The following is a 21770-nucleotide window of genomic DNA, read 5'->3' on the forward strand; positions in this document are numbered from 1 at the left end:
TTAACCCTCAACTTACCAGTTCTTGTTGCTTGATTAGTACTGTAAGTGTTGACTGACACTGTGCACAGCCGTTCTGGTCCATTTTGTAAATAATAATACCTACAAAGCTAGTTAACAAGCAGCTTGAAGCTACTGTGCGTTAACTACAATTGTCTGGCATGAATGAACAAGTGAGTGAACTTGAGATGTATTTCAGTGTCAGTCTGATGTTTGAGTGATGCAGTTCATCCATGTTTACCTCAGTGGTGACATCCACAACAATGTATATGGTGCAGACAAACCAGGAATCAAACTCAAGCTGAGATTCGAACCCACAATCAAGGCTTTCTGGCACAAGCCAACTAGGGATGAACAAATAAGACAGCAACATACAGTTATATATAAAATTTATTTTCAGATTGTAAAATATAGTATAACCATATAAGTATAACAAAAATAACACATCACCATCTTTCCCATATCCCAGTCCACATCCACCTTTATCAGTCATGCAATATTATACAGGATAACCTGATCATGCACCATCACACCATTATATATCATTCACCTGGAAAACATCTTGATAATATATACGAAGAAAAAAACATGTTAATGTTGTCGAGATGGCCACAATGTGTCTAACAGCATAGTTATGGTAGAGCAGATAATCTCCTCTAAATGATGTAATATTTGCCTTAACACAACACAGAGAACCACAATGTTCTGAATCACACTTGAATTTTCTGATACATTTTCAATGGCTGTCATTCCTTACAGAAAGGATTTCTGTGAGCAAATTTTCGAGACACTAATCCTGTGATCATCATTGCTTCAGCTTCAAAGGCAATATGGTTTCAGAGTAGGTGTCAAACATGTAAAAGGTTTATAAGTGATGGACAAACAATCTGACTGCAGAGTGGAACAACAGTGGAAATACAAAGCACTCACCAGCTGTTTATTGCACTGTTAACTAAAGTAAAGTAGAACACCACTTCAATACTCTGAAGATCACATACATAAACATAACAACAAAACAACCACTGACACAAAGGTGACTATTTCTGGTTAACAGTTGCAATTCTTCAAACATCTAATTCAGCAATGAGCACAACACTACACCTTGTTTGAAGAAACAGCGGTTCATATACTGGCTGTGACCTAGGATTGCAATACTGATGACAAAAAAACGTTATAAATCAAATCCTGCATACTGAAATTCCACTGCAGTCGGATACACACAATGATATGTGGCAGCATAGACCATTTGACAAAACTACTTATTTCAGTGAATGGTTTCCTGGGTAGTGTATAACTCCTACAATGCTCCTTCACATCTTAGCAAAAAAAATCAAACATCTGTCTTACATGCATGCGTGTTCAGATATAGCAAAGGTATTACCATTGGCAAAACACTGGGGCCATTCCACTGCGCAAGCGAAAGAATGTTGTTGTTGGGTTTGGCGAGATCCTTACATTTGAAATTCGCTTACATTCCCTTATAGAGATTATTTCCAAAACGTTTGGTAAACTTGACAACGTGTTATATCATGTAGCCGCCATGGACAGTGAACCACAGGCTACATTCCAGATCCATTCCTGTCCTTCCATTACCCCGGACTCCAGGGCTGACTAGAGCAGGGTAAGACGCATCTCTACTGTCAGCTTGATGGATTCTTCGTGAAGCAAGTCCTGCTGTGTCTATAGTTGAGCAGCGCCGCCATCTTCAGGTACCCTGTCTGTAATCCACTTACTCAGCATCTGGATCTCTCTGATGCTCATCTGATGGTCGAGTCCCTCGATGCCGTGGAACTCCCCCTTCACCCCAAGCTCTTTCAGGCGGTCCCATGTACTCTCCCCCCATGTGTAGTCCACCAAGGGGTCCTCCTTACCGTGGCATTGAAACAGGGGAGGTAACTGAGATGCATCCTTCTGCAAGGCCTATGGAAGACAAACAGACCACCTGACATCTTCCATTGTTTACATTATCTCCTTTCAATAATGATCAATACCATGGAATCATTTGCTCCCAGTTTCATTTTGTAGCTGTTTCAAAGACAAAAACATATTTTTCAGCTGAAAGATCATTCATTAAACATTCTTCTGATTCGACAATATATAATAATCAATAGAAGTTATAAACACGATTTTTTCATATAACTATATTTAATCTGTCATGGCCATCGGTTAAGTTCTTTTGAGTTGTAGAATGGCTCATGGGAGGCCACAATGTGTTATGTAGATCTGGCCAAAACTCTCATTTAGAAGAGACATTTTGATCCGCTGCTGTTTTCAAGGTCCTGAGCAATAGAAGTACCGTGCCGCCATGTAGGTGGTGAAAAAGATGGAGTGTCAGGCTAGAGTAGTGAATGGGTTCAGGGTGCTCCATTGTGTGGTGGCATAATGCACTGGACAATCAAGACATTATGCTGATACATGGATGCTGGAATTGTTGCCATAGTTACTTTTGAAACTGTGCCAACGGCTGATAAGATAGCTTTTATTTTAATTTGTGCCTAAACTAGTAAAATCCTAGATATTTTTTATATTTGTATACTTATCCTGCATTACTCCTTAATGCATACCGTATTCGACCCATTAAGCGCCCAGGGCGCTTTAAAAAAGACAGAAAGGGTGGGCGCTTATTGGGGACAATTCAGGTCAAATTGGCGTAAATTCATCAGTAAGCCTTACCGTATTTTCTTTTTTTCCACAGCTGTGTAGAAGGGGGTGCGCATTATACACAAATTAATGAGTTTTGATGTTTTTCCCCCCATGGAAAGACATTACTGTGAGCACGTTACACCGGAAATACCATGTCAACAAATCCATACTGAAGTTCGCAAATTATTCATGTCATTACACTGTCTGGCTATAAAAAGTGTTCTTTGAATATCTGGACTTTTGTTTGTAACTTATTTCATTAATTTTATTCAATATACCTTTAAATATTGTTTTAATTAATTTCGGCGAAATCGTGAGTGAAGCGATCGGAAGATCGCACAACTCACCGTTATTAACAGCAACCACGGTCAGATTACTGCTATTGACGCCTTGAAACGAACTTAGGTTGACAGAGAATGGATACATATGTCATAAATGCCATACTTTGAATCGTTAAAAGTCATATTTGTTTTTGTTGGACGATTCTATGTCAAAACGTAATTCCCGCGATCACGTGCACGGGAGCCTTGACGGTGACTGGTCAGACTGGTTCCATGTAAAAAATAATACCCGGCAATAGCGATCAGCTGCTTCGCTTAGGGTTATTATTATTTTAAATATGTTTAGTAAAAGCTGCATCTAAATTAACAAGATATTGGAATATATTATTCCTGATAAAAAAAATAGTTTCAGATACAACTTTTGGTTCCCGGACAATTTTCATTTAAAACGAAATAATTACTATATAAATTTTCGGGGGGGGCGGGGGCGCTTATTGGGTCGAATACGGTATTACTGCTTGTTCTTGACAGAGAAAAGAGCTGTGTGAACGTCTTTGCTTGAAGAAGTTGCTCCAACTAGCTGAGAGACCAGCCCATCACGCAGCTCCCACGTGACCAAAGGAAGTGACGTAATGGATCCTCACATTACTCTTGAGTCCGAAACATCGGAAGGCATGGTGGGGAAGTAGATCTGCGATGGGTGGGTCCCTTGAGACGCAGTAATGCAGGATAAGTATACAGATATAAAAAATATCTAGGATTTTACTAGATTTTTTACTTATCCTGCATTACTCCTTAATGCATCTTTATCGGACGGAACCGGAGGCGGGCATACCTTCAGATGTGGACTTTCATCTTTTACTCTGTTCCCTAGACAATCCTTGGCTGTGTGGTCGGCTTTGGGTGACCACTCCATGTATGGGAACCTCCAATTCCCCCAGCGGAGCTCTAGTTCATCTTCCGCGCCCACAATCGATGAAAGGGGGGGGGGGATGAGAAACGATCTATCGGGCTGACCTGGGAGCTGATTCTTTGCAATGAAGTCCCAGTACAGGCCCAGATGCACCTTCCGTGTGCTCCCTGCTCAAAGCGGATCCGCGGGATGTCAAGGGTGTGTAGCTCACTGACACGGGCTGCTGTGGCGAGCGCCAGTAGGAAGAACGTCTTTTTCGTCAGATTGCAGAATGACGACTTTTCCAGTGCCTCGAAAGGCGCGTCTCTCAGCGAGGTGTGAAAATGACGTTCAAGTCCCAAGCTTGGGGAAGGAACTTCCCCTTTTGGTCTTCCAGTATGAATGAGCGGACCATTGCCTGGAGTTCCGGGATTTTCGTCATGCGTCAAACTTTCGGAACTGCCAGGACGGAGTTGAGCGCCACAAGGTAGGTCATGACGGTACTGCCCTTGAGCTTATGTAGAGTAGCCTTTGGTTCAGTGCTCTCTGTAAATGGACCAGACGTGTAGACATAACCTGTCTGGTCCTGGGTGTGGCTGTCTGCTGTGAGGGTGGATCAGCAGATTTGGCCAATCTGGGAGTGGTAGTGGGTTGGCGTCGGACAGCTCTCTGAGGTCGACGAACCAAGCCCTTGCTGGCCACCAGGGTGCGACCAAAGTCAGATCGAGGTTCCATGTCCATCTGATCTTCTGGACGACTTTGGGAAGGAGAACAGGTGGCGGAAAAGCGTACGCTTTTAGTCCTTCCCAGCGGACACTGAAAGTGTCGACTGCCCAAGCCAGTGGATCCGGCACCGGAGATATGTAGGTCGGGATCTGGTAGTTCTGGCTGGTGGCGAATATGTCTATGTTGGGGAGACTGTGGTCTCGACAAACAAGAGCGAAGGCGTCTGGGTGAAGTTTCCACTCTGTGGGAGCCACTTTGCCTGGCCGAGGTAGGGCATCCGCTAGGATGTTTTGGCAGCCCGGGATGTGGTGGACCTTGAATTACAGGTGAAACAATCGGAACGTCTGTTGAAGGAGCAAAGTCTAATGAGTCGTTCCTTGGTTACGAAGGCACCATACGATAGAGCCGGGCGTGTCTGAGGGCCAAGATAATCGCCTCCAGTTCGAGGTTGTTGATGTGCCATAGACGCTGATTGGCGGACCACAGCCCCGAGACGACCTCCAGGTGTGCGCCCCATCCTGTAGGAGATCAAGCGTCTGTCCGGGGGATAGTAAAGGTGCCGTCTGGTATGTGAGCGCCACGCCGGGCGTCAAGGTGGTCGTCACCGTAAGGATAGACGCTGTTGTGGTCGTCAAAGTGCTCTAGATTGAGACTGCGACCGTGGGGTCCGACATCAAGGTAGCAGTTGAGGTCGAGGGGTAGTCATCCGAGATGGCCGAGATGGTCTGACATCGTGCGCCGGTGTTTCCTGGCCTGCTGTGTTCTGTGTTTTTTACACACACGGAGGTACTGACTGAAAGCTGTGGGTGAAAGCAGTAAACAGTCTTTACATCGGGGACCCTGGAGGCATTGAGATGTACAATTAAGGCACATGGGGTGGGGATCCCACGCCGACATATTACGCCAGCACTTTGAGCAGGAGGGCATTATATCTGCAATGAAGCAGTTTAAAATCACAATGCGTCCCCGCCCGAGTATGTATGCTATAATTTGTTTATCCCACTGTGTGGGTTTATGAAACAAATATTACAACAAATGTAAGACAACATACAACAAAACCAACAATACTTGCGAGGATACGCCAATCGTGGGGTACCAAGCAAAAAGAATATAGAACGCAAACCAGTTCACTAACTGCTGGCTATGTAAAATATTCAAGATGGCTACTTGGAACAACAAGACACCTGGCATTATGTTTTCTTTTGAGAAAACGCCAGCAAGTGTCTAATAACGTTATGCACATGTTTATCATACAAAGAATGTACAAAATACAAACCGTAGGCACAACACAAAGACAAAAAACATTAACTCAGATAGCAAACACATGAGGGTTTGAATCAGTTTATGTTACAACAAAAAACAGGTCTTCTCTCATCAAGTGACAAGAGTAATATGAGGATCCGTGACGTCACTTCCTTTAGTCACGTGGGAGCTGCGTGATGGGCTGGCTTCTCAGCTAGTTGGAGCAACTTCTTCACGCAAAGACCCTCACACAGCTCTTTTCTCTGTCAAGAACAAGCAGTAATATGCATTAAGGAGTAATGCAGGATAAGTAAAAAATTCAAATTATTGGAAAGCATGTTTCGAAACTTGTAACATGAAGTTTGATTTTGGTAAGCCTAAGGTTTGTAGACTGCAGAATCTCAACATTTGGCTGATTCTGTCACATACTTTGTCCTTGTCATTCAGGACTGCTGTGTTGTCTGTAATACTTTACACACATCATGTTTTCAGTTTGCCTTTTAAAGCAAATGATCAATCTTGATATTTTGACCAATTCCAAACACTACCTTATGATTTAGTAATAAATGTTACACCAAAAACTAATTACAAGTGAAAAAGGTACATATTTTCACCCATTGCGGCATACTTGACACCCCCAACAGCAATTTGTTAGTGTACCAGGTATTTGGCCATCCTGTCTATAATAAGATGGCTTATGCACCCCTGATAAGAGCACATGCAAGGTATTGTGATACGTACTGCATCGCACAGTTGCTGTATCGTCCCAGCCCTACCTTATATACAGATGATTCTGTCTGGAGGAAGCTGGAGAGGTTGAAGATGCCAGCTACATCTCTGTGGAACCGGTAGCCGAGGTGAAGAGACAAACAGCCCCCATTAGAAAATCCACCTGGAAACATTTCACAAGGTGTCTTATTCTTACTTCAAGACAAGGTGTTTTACTCTTACTTCAAGACACGGTGTTTTATTCTTACTTCAAGACAAGGTGTTTTATTTTTACTTCAAGACAAGGTGTTTTATTCTTACTTGAGCCAGTGTGTTATATCATTTCTTCAATACAAGGTGTTTTAATATTATTTCAAGACAAATTCACCATATACAAGGAATGAATGCAACTATTGTGAAAAGTACAACATTGCACAAATACCTAGTGGGCATTTTACACAAATAGTAGTATGACATAGCTGTGTGTGTCATATTGTGTTTATGAATTGACTCAGTCACCGGAAACAAAGGCAGGTAATTTGACTCTAAAAATAAGCAGCATCGCAAACAAACAGATGCTGTAGAAATAGCATGTGGTCGATTGTAAACATGTGTTACCCAGTAGAATTCTGTGTTTGGGAATTCCGGCCTGAACCTCTGCATCTATAAGGTGTGATATCTCGTGACAGACTTCATGCACCGAGTCGTGTTCGGCCACGTGTGGAGACACTGCCAGCCGGTCAAACCACATGTGCATACGTGATCCTCCTGCATAGCTGCATGGTCTTAAAAAACAAGATTTCACAGGAGTTCTACAAACTCAGACAACTCCAGTGATATCTGCATGGGGAGTTTTTAGGGTAATCACTGCATGTTAACTCAATCCATAAAACATTACTTCCAAGTACACTCTATTAACAGAGCCCACAGTTTTTAATCTGCTACTCTGAGTCTGTGACAAACTGCAAGTACTGGTTGACTAGTAATTTCTCCCCAAAATGTAGTTACCTTTGTTTCATATATCACTAATCCAAAATTATTAAACTTTCTGGAGTGAGTGAGTGAATATGGTTTTACACTGCTTTTAGTAATATTCCAGCATATCACACGAGGGACACCAGAAATGGGCTTCACACATTGTACCCATCTGAGTCTTTGGCATGACGAGCGAACACTTTAACCACTAGACGACAGCCCTGCCCCATTTAACTTCTGGAGTCTACCCCTGACTGATCACTAGAAACCTGTTGACAATCAATATGATGAGACACATATCCCCAGCTCACTCCAATCCCAACAGGAATATTTTATTCCCATGTTTGTTCCGACTTAGTATCAACAAATGGAAGATATGATAGTAGAAAGAAGATATTAAATATGGTTCTGCAGATCTGTAGAAAACCCTTGTCACCATGGTTACCTCATTGGCGCTGTTGGAAACACAGTTCTGATGTGGGGGAAGTTGAACTGTCCTCCACACAGAGACCCCAACCATTCTTCAATACCTCGTCCTGTGTCACCTGAAGAGGCAAGGAATCAGAGTCAGGATGAAAACAGAAAACTATTTTGCAATAACATCACCAGAACAAATTTATTATGCTGAAAGTTTACACTATCTTGTATCTTTATGGCACATGTCATGTCAAAATGAAAACTCCCACTTACAACCAGTATAAATTACAGGATCAGTACATGTTTCCGCTACAATGCTTTACTGTAAATACAAACATTAACACTGGAATATATTATGCACTAAATGTGAACGTTTAAACAAGTATTATGGCTAAAATGGATAGAATTATCATAAAAATGCCTGCATTTTATCAGAAATCTACGGGCCACTGTAACTAGCAGTCCGCTTTCTCTAACGATAGGCTAAAATCAGTGACCTCCGTTGTGAGCTTTTCTTCTCTATAATTTGTATTAATAAAATCACAAATGTGGTTTCTTTAAAGGTAATCTCTTGGCACATCACAAAAATCCATAAAGGTTGTTACTGACGGTATACAGTCTCATATTAGGTCAGTAACAACCATCTTGGATTTTTACTGACGGTCTATGGGCTCATATGGGGTTCCTAGTTTTGCTATCTAATTGGTCAGTCTCACTTTTAGGCATAATAACATACAATATGAGTGTAATGATATAGCAAACTATCAATGTATTGCAATTCTTTGCCCTACAATTGTACTTAAACAACTGGAATTTAAAAACGCTGATGGTATTTTTGATACTATGCATAACAATCGATAGTCTCAAAAGTCAGGACATGTGTCAAACAACTCAAAACTACAGTCAGATTGCAATCATGCGGTGTGTTGATTAGCAAGGATTATGATATCAGATGAGACTTATTTCCCTTTGGTTTGAGTAGTGACAGGGAGGAAAATGGCCGACTTTGACATTGTGTGCAATATTATATTTATTTCTACAACATTGATTAAAATAATTATCAAGCCTTGAAGTAGGTTTACTACTACCACAATATTATGGAATAGTTGACAACTATTACTATACTATTGCAATAATGTGGGGTACTTTTGCAATACTATCACATTAGTGAAAATAGCCCCATGTAAAAGTCACTCCTATTATATACGACACATGTTGTCGGCTGGAGAGGACCTATGAAACAAATACTTCAAGTGGAAACAGAACTTAATATAATCTTCAAGAAAAAAATGATAACAGATTGGATACAATCAAGTCTAGTTCAGGCGATATTCCAGCCATATTATCAGGATTATAACAGACTAGAACACGGGTACAGCTTATACAAGGAGGTGCTAAACGGCATTGTATCATTAGGCAAGGTGTTGTTGTTGAATGCTACTAAGTAGACTAGTACACGAAGCCTTTGAGGAGAACGTTGTCTAATGGGTCATATGAACGTTTTTTGACGAATTAAATTAGAGTATTTTCAAAAATTTATGTTCTACTTTTTTCTTGTTTATCAGGGCCAAGAGATCCATAAACCAATTAGTTATCAGTACATTACAGAAGACCGCCGAGCTTCAACAGGATGCTAAAGATTTGCGTTCCCCGCTGATAAACACTCAGGCTACAGAGATTGTATTCTTAAGTTAACGGAAAACCCGGACAATTAAAACACTTAAAATCACTAAAACTATAGTCGAACATAGGGCTCACCAGAACCGTGAAAAAAGATTATGGATGCAGTGCATTTTAAGCCAGTTTGTGAGACGACTCTCGGTCTAAACTTCTGAATCACGGGCGCCGCCATGTTTTCCCATCATACCCGGAAGTTGGCAGTGCGCGTGTTCTGTCAAGCTCTATGATTTCACCAGTCGTAAGTATGTAATGCTGTTTTGACAGGTTTTTCATGTTAATAGCCCGAATTTGCCGTACATTCCGAGTTAAAAGAGTTATGTGCGATAATTTCTCATAAAGGTATGTTCAGAATCTGTTGTGTTTTTGTGACTGATCTAAGTGTTTACTTTTGTAGACAGCGAAACAAATTTGTGGTCTTCCCGCTTTATAACGCCGTGGGTCACCGGTAGAAATACCGAGAATCTGAAGGCATACATGCGACTACTTATGCATGTGCATCTTTGAAGTCATTTAAAAAATATCCTTTTACTTTTCATGGTTGTTATGTCATAGTTTGTTCTGTTTTTATGTACGAAATTAAGCTTCCGGTACAGCAACCGCCATATTGAATTGTGTGTCTATGGTTACTGTAAACTATCAAGCTAAAAATAGGTCAACTCCTACATTCACACATTTCGAGACACCCAACTTTGTAGCATTCATCATTACAAACTTGATGTAATATAGACTTCACTTATATCTAGTGTAAAGTTAAAACAATAAAATAAATGAAATATTCACAGAAAATAACAATTAGGCTATGAGACCTACCTGTTCTCAAATCTTGTTTATTTATTTCCCAGCTGGACTGACTTGCAAAGAGCAACCCTATTGTGGCAATATTAACTGCATACCTAAACATATACTTACAACAGACGTACATGTTTGAAAGAGCATGTAGATGATGTAGAATGTTAACAATATTTGTATTACAACCACTTGTCAATAAGTATGAACGTGAAAAAAATTGTTTATGTTGTAGTTTTGTTGATTTGTCAATCACACATCAGCTAATGAAAACCTTGTCATCACTGCTGTGTCGGTACCTTTAAGCCACACCCCAAGATATGTTTGTTTTGGCAACTGGTTACGGAGCGTGTGATTTCAGCACGTTAACTTTGATATTTAAATAATTTTTACTGATGTTATGAATTGTTTTACCTTTGGAAATTGACTTGATACATTTAGGACAATTGATATTCTAAAACAAAATGCAATAATGTTTTTTTTACTTGCCCTTTTATGCTTTGATCCACCTTCAAATATGTCAATGTCTGTCACGTTGTGAGCTCGATAGCCAAATGTTCGGACCCTTTCTTTTCATGGAGATTGATATTACCTTTTTTTCAATTTATGAATCCCAATGAATCATACCGTGCATTTAGCATGTTTGTATTCCATGTTTGTCAAGTTTACATGTTCCTGTCTCCAACGAGCAGACTCATGTTAATTTCGAACTCTTCATGAAATGTACATCATCTCAAAGAATTTTAGCAAAAAATGTTTATGCACTGCAAACATTTGTACGATTAATTATGACTTTAATCTGGAGGTGCTCAAATACAAGTTATTTCAAAGACAGTGATGAATGTGTTGATGTTAAGAATGTTTACCCATTGAACTGGTTGTTTGAACACTGAGGTTTACAATTTGATATGAAAATAGCATTTTCTCCTCAATCGGGCATTGAAATAGAGAAAGAGATCAATCATCAATTATGTATTTATGTTTGGAACACCCCTACCTTATCAAATGATTATGCATCTTCCCTAGGCAAGCATGTCCACTAGCCTGTATCAAAGCCTAGTTTCTACCCTTGCCACATCAAGGTCACTTTTCTTGACTCGACTCTGGCGCCTCCTCACGTAGATCACGAGTTGTGCCCCTTGTAATGAAAATGTGATTTATCCAATCAGATCGCTGTTCTTATCTGGTATAGCTTCACAAAGATGATGACTACCATAGCAATGGACCTAGTCAATCAGTTAATGAAAACATTCATGATTTTATCCCTAACACAAAAACATAGGTTATCGTTTGGAGGTTTAAAAGATCAAAAAGACACATTCGTGTTAACAAAGACAGGCAGGGGTAATCACTTTCATGCGAAGGTGTACAGTCGTGGATGTTGATTTTGTGAAATGCCGTCTGATTGGACTATCGATATGTGAGATAGTCCAATCATATTTAGCACAGGAAAGTGGGCTTGATGTGGTAAGGGTGGAAACAAGATTTCATAAAAAGTCTAATGGGCACTCTGGCCTCGGGATGATGCTGATGTCACAGTGATGTGTCCAATGAATGTTTTTGTTTTAATTTCTAACACTGCAATGGAGCACTTTGGTAATCCATGCATGAACCTATAGTTGCTCTAAAAGGTTTTGGCAGGTACCAATTAGTGGCACCATCATACTATCATGGCTAATTGTTGAGTAGAATTTCAGTGAACCAAATACTATATATTATTCTAGTTATCTTTCTAGTTATCTTTCTCCAGGATTCCTTGTCCTCCGGGTGGAAACAGTTGGGTTAGATGGGGTTGTGCCCATCACCAGTGCGTATGTGCACTAGCAACTAGTCTGGGTCAACACACAAGGGTGGTGCATGATGGCTGCCAAGGCCACAGACTCGGACACAGGGTCACTGACCCCTTCCGAACAAAGTGATGGCGAGGAAAGAAGTGAACATGACTCGGACTATGAAACAGATGAAGAGGAGGAGGATAAGAACAAAGGGTATGTCTCCAAGTCTCCATCCTGTAATGCTTCAGCCTCTAGGGTCTGTTTAACATGGAAGTGTTCTCAATCTTTGGCTGCAGAAGTAAGTTACATCACCATCATAAGTCGAGATAAATACTTCATGCACCTCAGGATTTAGAGTTTTGGTAATATTGCCATAGCAAAATCATACACAATAGTTTACTTATGTGTCTCTCCAAAATATGAATGGATTCCCTGTTTGAATTGTATTGAGCACAAGGAAGTGTCCTGTTGGATAAACCGTAATGCTTGGCACACTCTATCAGTGCATGGTGGAGTTTATTCTCTGATTTGCCCTGAATATATTGTCTTTCAGTTGTTCATCATTGTTAAGCATGATAAGAGTAATTCAATGATTCCTGATGTTTGCCAATGTTGGTTGTTGTGGCTCCAGGTCCGACTCCTCTAATGTGGTGTGGACAGGGTTTGGCAGAAAGACTCCGGTGATTGTGTTCAAAGTTGAAGGTGTCATGCAGAAAAAGCCAGATCTCAAGACTATAGGAGGTACTGTTGCTAGCTCCAGCTTGTTACGTAAAACTCACGTAGCAGAAACAGTGATCCCAATAGCTTGTTGATGTGTCTATGTCATCATTTGTTGAAATCATGTTCACAGTTTAATATAAATATCAACTCATCAGTAAAGTTATTAGATATTATAATGTCAAGCTATTTGTAATAAAGTGATATGTTTGTCATGTGTTTATTACACACTTGTATCCTATGTAATTAATTCCGATGTATGCGATTGTTTACAGAGCGATATCACTTGGCATTTAAATTTGGGACAACCGAGTGCAAGATTGTCCGAAACATTCTCACCTCCCATGGTTTTCATGAGGTAAGAATTAGTTGTGATATTGTTATAGCATGGTATACATATATAGATCACTGATTCAAACCTGTTTATTTTTCTGTATCTATAATTTTAATAGTTAGCAAGAAGCTTTGCATTTGTCATATTCAGTATAGGAAGTATAAATCCGAGATTTTCACAAGCATGGACTCAAACATCATAGTTTATCTGTACAGCTGTAGACATCAGCAGCAACAGGAACTATCATGACTTGTCTCTCGGGAGGTTTGCGACCTTCTGACCTACACTGACACTGATTCTACATCAACTAATGCTTTGATGCAGTCTGTCATCCACACAGCTCAGTCTCCTTAAAATCAGATTGTAGTTCTCGCTACCGCTACACAAAGATCTGAGGACGTCCCAACGCCAGAAAGAGCTTTTGCAAATCAGAACCAACCAATGAAATGACTGAAGTCCAGTCAACATCCACAAATCAGAAAGTAGCTTTCTTGAACTTTACAGTACTAATTTCAAACTGACGACTGCGCTGTGAAAATATATTTTGACAAAGTTTGATATTCAATTTTTGAAAACTGTACAAGAGAAAATTCTGGAATGTCTAATAGATGTCTGAGATTGTATTGCAGTACTCTCTCCAAGGTAGGGAAGGTCTCTCACGTTTCAAATGTTTATCCCTTTGATAGGCTGTACTGCTGTTGTTCGGAATGCCCCATGTTGGTCCTTTGAGAGTTGCATGATTAGAAAACACATTTGGACTGTCACTTTCGCAATCTCGAAAGCGACTCTCTGATTGGTCGGATGAAAGGTTGTTCTAACGCGGGATGTCCTCATATCTATGTGTAGTGGTAACAAGCACTAAGATATGATTCTAATGAGACTGCAATATGGCCATTTCCACAGCTTGTACATAGTATCAGGGAATAAGTACCAGTATTTTTCAAAGCCAATCACTTGTAATTGTGACCTGCCCTAGTTATAGAAGAATGTACAGTGTGTGAGTGAATCCCGACAGGTCCACCCCAACAGTTCTGACTTCAACCTGCTGTGGACCAACGCCCATCTTAAACCATTCACGCTCCGCAGCATGACCGAGTTCCAGAAGATCAACCATTTCCCCAGGTCAGTGAGATAATTGTGTTTTTTAAAGAGTAAATTGAAGATGTACGAATAAAGATTGCTGTGTCATCATTCAGGGAAATATTTTTAATCAATACACTTTTGGGGTGAGCGTTCAATGGTTGCTAGTTGAATGTATCACTGGAATTTCATTTCAAAAGTATAACAGTTTCATAATCAATCAAGCTTTGTTAGTCTAATCATATCTTTTGTTGTGTATATGGTGGAAAATATACTAAGTCAGAGACAATGAATCTATTATTGTAATGATTTGCTATAACATTTCCAGATCTTATGAGTTAACACGGAAAGACCGACTGTTTAAGAATGTTCAGAGAATGCAGCAGATAAAGGTGAGTGCCCAGCGCTACAGCAGTATATACCCCTATATACCTGTTTTTCGCCCCTTTAAATCTGTCTCCCACCCCTATATACCTGTCTCCCACCCCTATATACCTGTCTCACACCCCTATATACCCGTCTCACACCCCTATATACCCGTCTCACACCCCTATATACCCGTCTCACACCCCTGTATATCTGTCTCACACCCCTATATACCTGTCTCACACCCCTATATACCTGTCTCACACCCCTATATACCTGTCTCACACCTCTATATACCCGTCTCACACCCCTATATACCTGTCTCACACCCCTATATACCTGTCTCACACTCCTGTATATGTCTCACACCCCTATATACCTGTCTCATCTCACCTCATTCACCTCACCCACCTAACCTATATACCTGTCTCATCTCACCTCATTCACCTCACCCACCTAACGGGGAACGGGTGGCCCAGTTGTCTAAGGCGCCGGGATTCGCTGTGCAGAGTTGCGTCCCTTGGACACGCCTGAAACCTATGATTGTGGGTTCGAATCCCCGTTCGTCACCATTATGTTTCTAGGTTTGTCAGCACCATACCCGAGCTCATGGGTTTCACCGAAGTGGTATACGTCTGAGACCTGCATCACTTCAGGCTTTCCTCCAACATTAAGCTGACACGCCGTGATATGACTGGAATACTGTTAAAAGCGGCGTTAAACCCAACTCACTCACTCACTCACCCACCTAACTGATATACCTGTCTCATCTCACCTCATTCACCTCACCCACCTAAACTATACCTGTCTCATCTCACCTCATTCACCTCACCCACCTAACCTATATACCTGTCTCATCTCACTTCATTCACCTCACCCACCTAACCTATATACCTGTCTCATCTCACCTCATTCACCTCACCCACCTAACCTATATACCTGTCTCATCTCACCTCACCTCATTCACCTCACCTACCTAATCTATATACCTGTCTCACCTCATTCTTCTCACCCACCTAATCTATATACCTGTCTCATCTCACCTCATTCACCTCACCTACCTAACCTATATACCTGTCTCTCCTCATTCACCTCACCCACCCAACATATATACCTGTCTCACACCCCTATATATCTGTCTCCACTCAATTCACCCACCTCACCTACATACCTGTCTCCACACACCTCACCCACCTCACCTGCACACCTGTCTCCACTCAATTCACCTACCTCACCAACTTCACTCACCTACATACCTGTCTCCACTCAATTCACCCACCTCACCTACAAACCTTTCTCCACCCAACTCATCTGCATACTTGTCTCCACACAATTCACCCATTTCACCCACCTCACCTGCATACCTGTGTCCACACACCTCACCCGCATACTTGTCTCCACTCAATCCACCCATCTCACCTTCCTCACCTACTTACCTCTCTCCACTCAATTGACCCACCTCACCCACCTCACCTACATACCTCTCTCCACTCAATTGACCCACCTCACCCACCTCACCTACATACCTGTCTCCACTCAATTCACCTACCTCACCCACATACCTGTCTCCACTCAATTCACCCACCTCACCTACATACCTGTCTCCACTCAATTCACACACCTCACCTACATACCTGTCTCCACTCAATTCACTCAATTCACACACCTCACCTGCATACCTGTCTCCACTCAATTCACCCACCTCATCTACATACTTGTCTCCACTCAATTCACCCACCTCACCTACATACCTGTCTCCACTCAATTCACCCACCTCACCCACCTCACCTACATACCTGTCTCCACTCAATTCACCCACCTCACCCACCTCACCTACATACCTGTCTCCACTCAATTCACCCACCTCATCTACATACTTGTCTCCACTCAATTCACCCACCTCACCCACATACCTGTCTCCACTCAATTCACCTACCTCGACTACATACCTGTCTCCACTCAATTCACACACCTCACCTACATACCTGTCTCTACACACCTCACCCACCTCATCTACATACTTGTCTCCACTCAATTCACCCACCTCACCTACATACCTGTCTCCACTCAATTCACACACCTCACCTACATACCTGTCTCCACTCAATTCACACACCTCACCCACCTCACCTACATACCTCTCTCCACTCAATTCACTCAATTCACTCAATTCACACACCTCACCTACATACCTGTCTCCACTCAATTCACTCAATTCACCCACCCCACCTACATACCTGTCTCCACTCAATTCACCCACCTTACCTGCATACCTGTCTCCACACACTGTCCCCCACTGCAGCAGAGCCTGATGGCTGGGTTGCTATGTTTCAGGGACAGAGACATTTTGACTTCATCCCCAACAGCTTTGTTCTTCCAGGAGAATACCAGGATTTCTGTGGTAAGAACATGTCCAACACCTATTTTGAAGACCTGTCCTAACATCATTGACGTTTGCTCAAGCTGTTTTATTGAAACAGTAATTACAGGGGAAGTATGTTTGTTTGGAGCCAGTTTTGAATTATTAGCGACACTGTTCTTTGGCACTGGCATCATTATGTCATTTGGAATATTAAAGATTTATTTGGCCGACGTCTTCTTGTTTCAGCTGCATTTCTTAGAGAAAAGGGTCACTGGATTGTAAAACCTGTTGCTTCCTCGCGGGGAAGGGGAGTCTTCCTCATCAACCATGTGAGTAACTAACATTCCTTAGGACACTGGGGGATGTTTGGGTAAAACATTGCTTCATCATGTCATAGACCAGGGCTAACATCAGACTCTAAAAGTTCTCTTGTTCTACCCCCTGTCATATTGTGACTTTTGGAGACATTAGGTCCACTCACTCATTCACCCAACCTCTGATATTCTTTGATGACAAATTACATTAAGTAATACGTTACCACTGTTATACCGAGGCTGTTGCCTCCCACAACTGCTGCTATAGCGAAATCTACCACAGAGATCTCAATTACCTCATGCAGCACGTGCGTAGCCACCTAGCTGCCATGTTACACCCTACACTCTTGTCTCCTTCGTCTGCGTAGCAAGACGTGTATTCCTCCTGCTGAAGCGTTCCTTGAATATTTGGTGATATTTATTATCGATTATTCTCTAATAAACTGTGCTTTTATGGGGCGTTGCGGTAGCTATGCTTGGTTATAATTTTCCCGCCCTTTTTTCTATATACTTGCGGGGTTCGCGTATGCACGTTGTGTTTTACGTTTCCCCTGTTCTTGTATGTTTTGGGGGTTAACATAACTTATGTCTTTAATAAAAGTTATATGTGTATGTTATATGTTCACATTGCTCGTTTATTTTCTTGTGAAAATGCTCGTTTGTGAATCATTGTGGTGCGTGCGTTGTAACCATGTTTTGTTCTTTGTTTATAGCAAACAAACATTGTCTGACATGGATATGTCCCCAGTCTCCACCCCCTCTACCCCTGCTCCTCGGAGTTGCGGGGTGTGCAGAAAGTTTTTGTCGTCCCGGGATCCCCACGATCGTTACCTGCGGTGCAGGGTTCCTTGCGGGGACACCCGGTGCACCCTGTGCGAAGGTCTGGGGCCTGCGGAGTTTGAGCGTTACCGGCTGTACGTACAGTCCGTCTCCACCCCTGTGGTGGCCGGTTCGTCCGGTCGGGGTCCCCGTGCGGGTACCACCTCCTCGGCTGCGGCGGATCCCCTTGCGGCCCTCGGGCTGTCTGGGGATTCCATCGCCGCATTGTTGTCGAAACTTGTGGACTCCAAGCTGGCGGCCTTATCGCAAGATAGGCCGCTGGCTGTTCCGTCCCCGGCCTCTTCGGTGGCCGCGGGTTCCGCTGCCGTGGTTACCGGTCCTTCCCCCGAACCGTTGCTTCCGCTATCGGTTAAGGACCGCGTGGCCATGGTTTATGACCTCTTCGAGGACATGCCAAAGCCCCTGCCGATACCGCGGGGAATCCACGGTTCCATGGGTTTCTCCGAGGTGTACGACGAGACGTCCGACAAGGCTTTCCCGGCATCAACCTTGCTGCGCAGGATTAAGCCTTCTTTGGAGAAGGCCTTCACGGCTGCCTCCGGTCAGGGTCTCCCGTTACCTCCACCGTCGTGGAGAAAAGGGTCTTTCCCGGTACATGACCTTGCCTTTCCCGAGGCTGGTCCTTCCGCGGAAGCCCATGTGGAGCGTTTGGGGGTCCGTGCCCCACCGGTTGCCACGGTACCACAAGGTACCTTGCAACAGCTGGACACCCTCGCTCGACACTCCATGCTGGCAATGTCTCACGGAGACACATACCTGGCTGCAGCGGCCAGTCTGGTCGAAGGTTCTCCTACGGACCAGGACCAGCGCATTTACAACTGCTTACAATGCGGCGATGGAATCCCCAGACAGCCCTCTCGGCACACACTGGATCTTGTGGGTTCCTTGCGGAGCGCGCCCCAGGATGCTGCGTCCAGCAGGCCTAAGGGGTCGGGTTCCTCTTCCTCCGGGAAGAAGCCCCGCTCTGAGGGCTCCGGTAAGGGTTCTCAGCAGCCCTTTCGCGGGAAGAAGGGGAACTGGGGGAAGCCCAAGTCGTCTGACGGCAAGGGCCCCTCCAGGTGACTCTCGTTGGAGGGGTTCGTATGCCGACAGCGCCAACTTCGGTTGGCCCGTAGGCGAACCCGAGTCGCTTGGCCCTGGACAGTTGCGCCTGCCGCAGCCCGTCAGGCCCCCCTCTCCTTCCCCAGTGGGAGCCAGACTCCAGACTTACTGGGAGAATTGGGAACAAGTGTTCGACGACCCGTGGGTGGTCAACACGATTCGGTACGGCTATCGGCTCGATCTCAAAGCGAATCAGCCGCTCACCATTGCCCCGTCGGCAGGTTTCTATTCGGAAACCGATCTTCCCTTCCTCGCCGATGCCATCGGCAGGTTGGTGGAGAAGGGGGCAGTTCGGGAGTTAGCTCTACCAGAAATAACACCGGGGTTTTACTCCAGGATATTTCTCGTTCCCAAGAAGGACAGTGCCGAACTCAGAATGATTCACAACTTGAAATCGTTCAACGAGTTCCACCTGCGCCAGCCGCCCAAGTTCAGAATGTTGAGCTTGACGGACCTGAAAGCACTGATCATGCCGGCCGACTAGCTCGCTTCGATCGACCTGAAGGATGCTTATCTGCATGTTCCGATTCACCCGGATCATCACAAGTATCTCTGGTTTGTCTTTCAAGGCAGGCACTACGAGTGGGTTGTACTCCCATTCGGTCTTTCAACTGCTCCCTGGCTGTTCACCCGGTTAACCACCCCCATAGTGGGGTTCCTCCACCGGAGGGGTGTCCGGTACTTCGCGTACCTGGACGACTCGCTGGTAGCAAATCGAATGACGGACACCCTGTCACGCCATCTCGTTTTCGCACGTCGGCTCTTGGAGCAATTGGGGTGGATTGTCAATCTCCCCAAGAGCGAGTTAACCCCTTTTCAGAACTTGCAGTTCTTCGGAGGTCGGTTCAACACGGTGTCCCATCGCCTCTTTGTCCCCCCAGACCGGTGGCACAAGATTCAGGCGATGATTGCTAAAGTCTTAGTGGTGCAACAGACTGTTCACTTTTGGGAACAGCTGTTAGGGCTACTTGTATCAGCCCAGGACTGCAAAGAACGGGGTCGTCTCCAACTCCGCTCGCTGCAACGTTTTTTAATCCAGTTGTTAGCAACGGAGGTGAACAGTGCGACCGTCGCCCTCCCAGATCGGCTCCGACCGCATCTGGAGTGGTGGACGGTCCCTTACAATGTCTTATCAGGAGTCTCTATGCGGCCCTACTGGGCCACGTTGAACCTGTATACAGACGCCTCTCTAGTGGGCTGGGGCACCCATCTAGAGGGGGAGGTGAGCTCGGGGCTGTGGTGCGTAGACGAACTAGGTCTTCACATCAATTGTCTCGAGTTCAAGGCAGTGATCAACGCAGTCAATCACTGGAAGCATCGTCTCGTCGACGCCCGGCTCATGCTGGCGACCGACAACACAACGGTAGTGTCCTATGTGAACAAACTGGGGGGAACCCACAGTCACTCGCTACTCGATCTCACGTTCGAGTTTTACGCTCTGGTGGACAGTGTCCCGTGCCAGATACGCGCCCGTCACATCCCAGGTGTGCGGAACGTACTGGCCGATGCTCTATCAAGGCCTCAGGATCCGAGCCCCACAGAGTGGATGCTGAACCCAGTAGTGTTTCAGTGGCTGTGCGAACGTTTGAGTCGTCCAATGGTCGACCTGTTCGCAACGCGGTTCAACAATCAACTCCCGTTGTTTGTATCACCAGTCCCGGACCCGAGGGCCATCGATCACGATGCTCTCGCGTTAGACTGGACGGGCTTGGACGCTTTTGCTTACCCGCCGACAGCGTTGATACCACACATTCTAAGCCGGCTCCGAGGAGTTCGCTGTCGAATGTTACTGATCGCGCCCATGTGGCCGAACAGATCGTGGTACCCCGACTTGCTGACCCAGGTCACGCAGTCGCCACTTCCACTGCCTGTGAGACCGGATCTCTTGATCCACCCTCACACCCGTCAGCTTCATCCAAACGCAGGGCAGTTCAATCTGCACACGTGGATGTTGTCACCGAGCGTCTGAGGAGTAAAGGTTTTTCTCGCCGGGCGTCTCGGGCATACGTTAGTATGCATCGTGATTCTACCCAAAAGGTGTATAATGCACGTTGGGTTATTTTCACGAAGTGGTGTTGTAAACATCACATTCATTCGCCAGATAAGGTATCTGTGCAGGATATTGCTCGTTTCATGTCTCACTTGTGAGAGACCCGATACTCTCCGGGGGTTCCATTGCCAACTATGTCTCGTCCGTTGCTACGGTACGGGACGTTGCTATGGGTACCAGTCTCTCCAAAGAGCCGGTGATACGGGGTATTATCAAGGGTTTCAAACAGCACGATCTTAAGAAGGGCCGCCTTCGGGCACTGGCCTGGGATCTTTCCTTAGTGTTGCAATCACTTACGGAAGCTCCGTATGAACCCTTGCATAGTGCTTCGTTCCGGCATGTGACTTGGAAAACAGCATTTCTCCTCTCCTTTGCCACGGCGGCACGTGTATCCGAAATTCATGCACTCGATGTCGCCAAGGTACGATTCGATAGGGGTGACGAAGGAGCGGTCCGCCTGGGTCTGCTCATGGGCTTCGTCGCC

General features: G+C 44.2%; 2 protein-coding genes across 10 annotated transcripts in view; one reads left to right on the forward strand and one right to left on the reverse strand.

The window, feature by feature from the left end:
- Window positions 1–369: 369 nt before the first annotated feature.
- On the reverse strand, window positions 370–9765 carry LOC124140644 (lysophospholipase-like protein 1). The gene is made up of 5 exons (XM_046508319.2): window positions 9640–9765; window positions 7910–8009; window positions 7108–7274; window positions 6558–6673; window positions 370–1917 (listed from the first exon to the last, which is right to left on the reverse strand). The coding sequence occupies exons 1-5, from the start codon at window positions 9731–9733 to the stop codon at window positions 1678–1680; spliced, it is 717 nt and encodes a 238-aa protein (XP_046364275.1). The 5' UTR covers window positions 9734–9765; the 3' UTR covers window positions 370–1677.
- LOC124140642 (tubulin polyglutamylase TTLL5-like) overlaps window positions 9758–21770 on the forward strand; it is a 43246-nt gene continuing 31233 nt past the window's right edge. For 7 of the 9 annotated variants that reach the window (XM_048384880.1, XM_048384882.1, XM_048384883.1 and 4 more), the window contains exons 1-8: window positions 9758–9799; window positions 12098–12335; window positions 12754–12863; window positions 13115–13197; window positions 14189–14295; window positions 14582–14645; window positions 16954–17020; window positions 17228–17310. In XM_048384880.1, coding sequence (XP_048240837.1) covers window positions 12205–12335; window positions 12754–12863; window positions 13115–13197; window positions 14189–14295; window positions 14582–14645; window positions 16954–17020; window positions 17228–17310 — 645 coding nt within the window. In that variant the 5' untranslated portion in view covers window positions 9758–9799; window positions 12098–12204. Of the gene's footprint in view, window positions 9901–12097; window positions 12336–12753; window positions 12864–13114; window positions 13198–14188; window positions 14296–14581; window positions 14646–16953; window positions 17021–17227; window positions 17311–21770 lie in introns of all 9 variants that reach the window. The other 2 variants (XM_048384876.1, XM_048384877.1) reach the window with 2 other exon arrangements.

Source organism: Haliotis rufescens, unplaced genomic scaffold (genome assembly GCF_023055435.1).
Source record: "Haliotis rufescens isolate VD_foot unplaced genomic scaffold, xgHalRufe1.0.p SCAF_51, whole genome shotgun sequence".
NCBI classification, from domain to species: domain Eukaryota; kingdom Metazoa; phylum Mollusca; class Gastropoda; order Lepetellida; family Haliotidae; genus Haliotis; species Haliotis rufescens.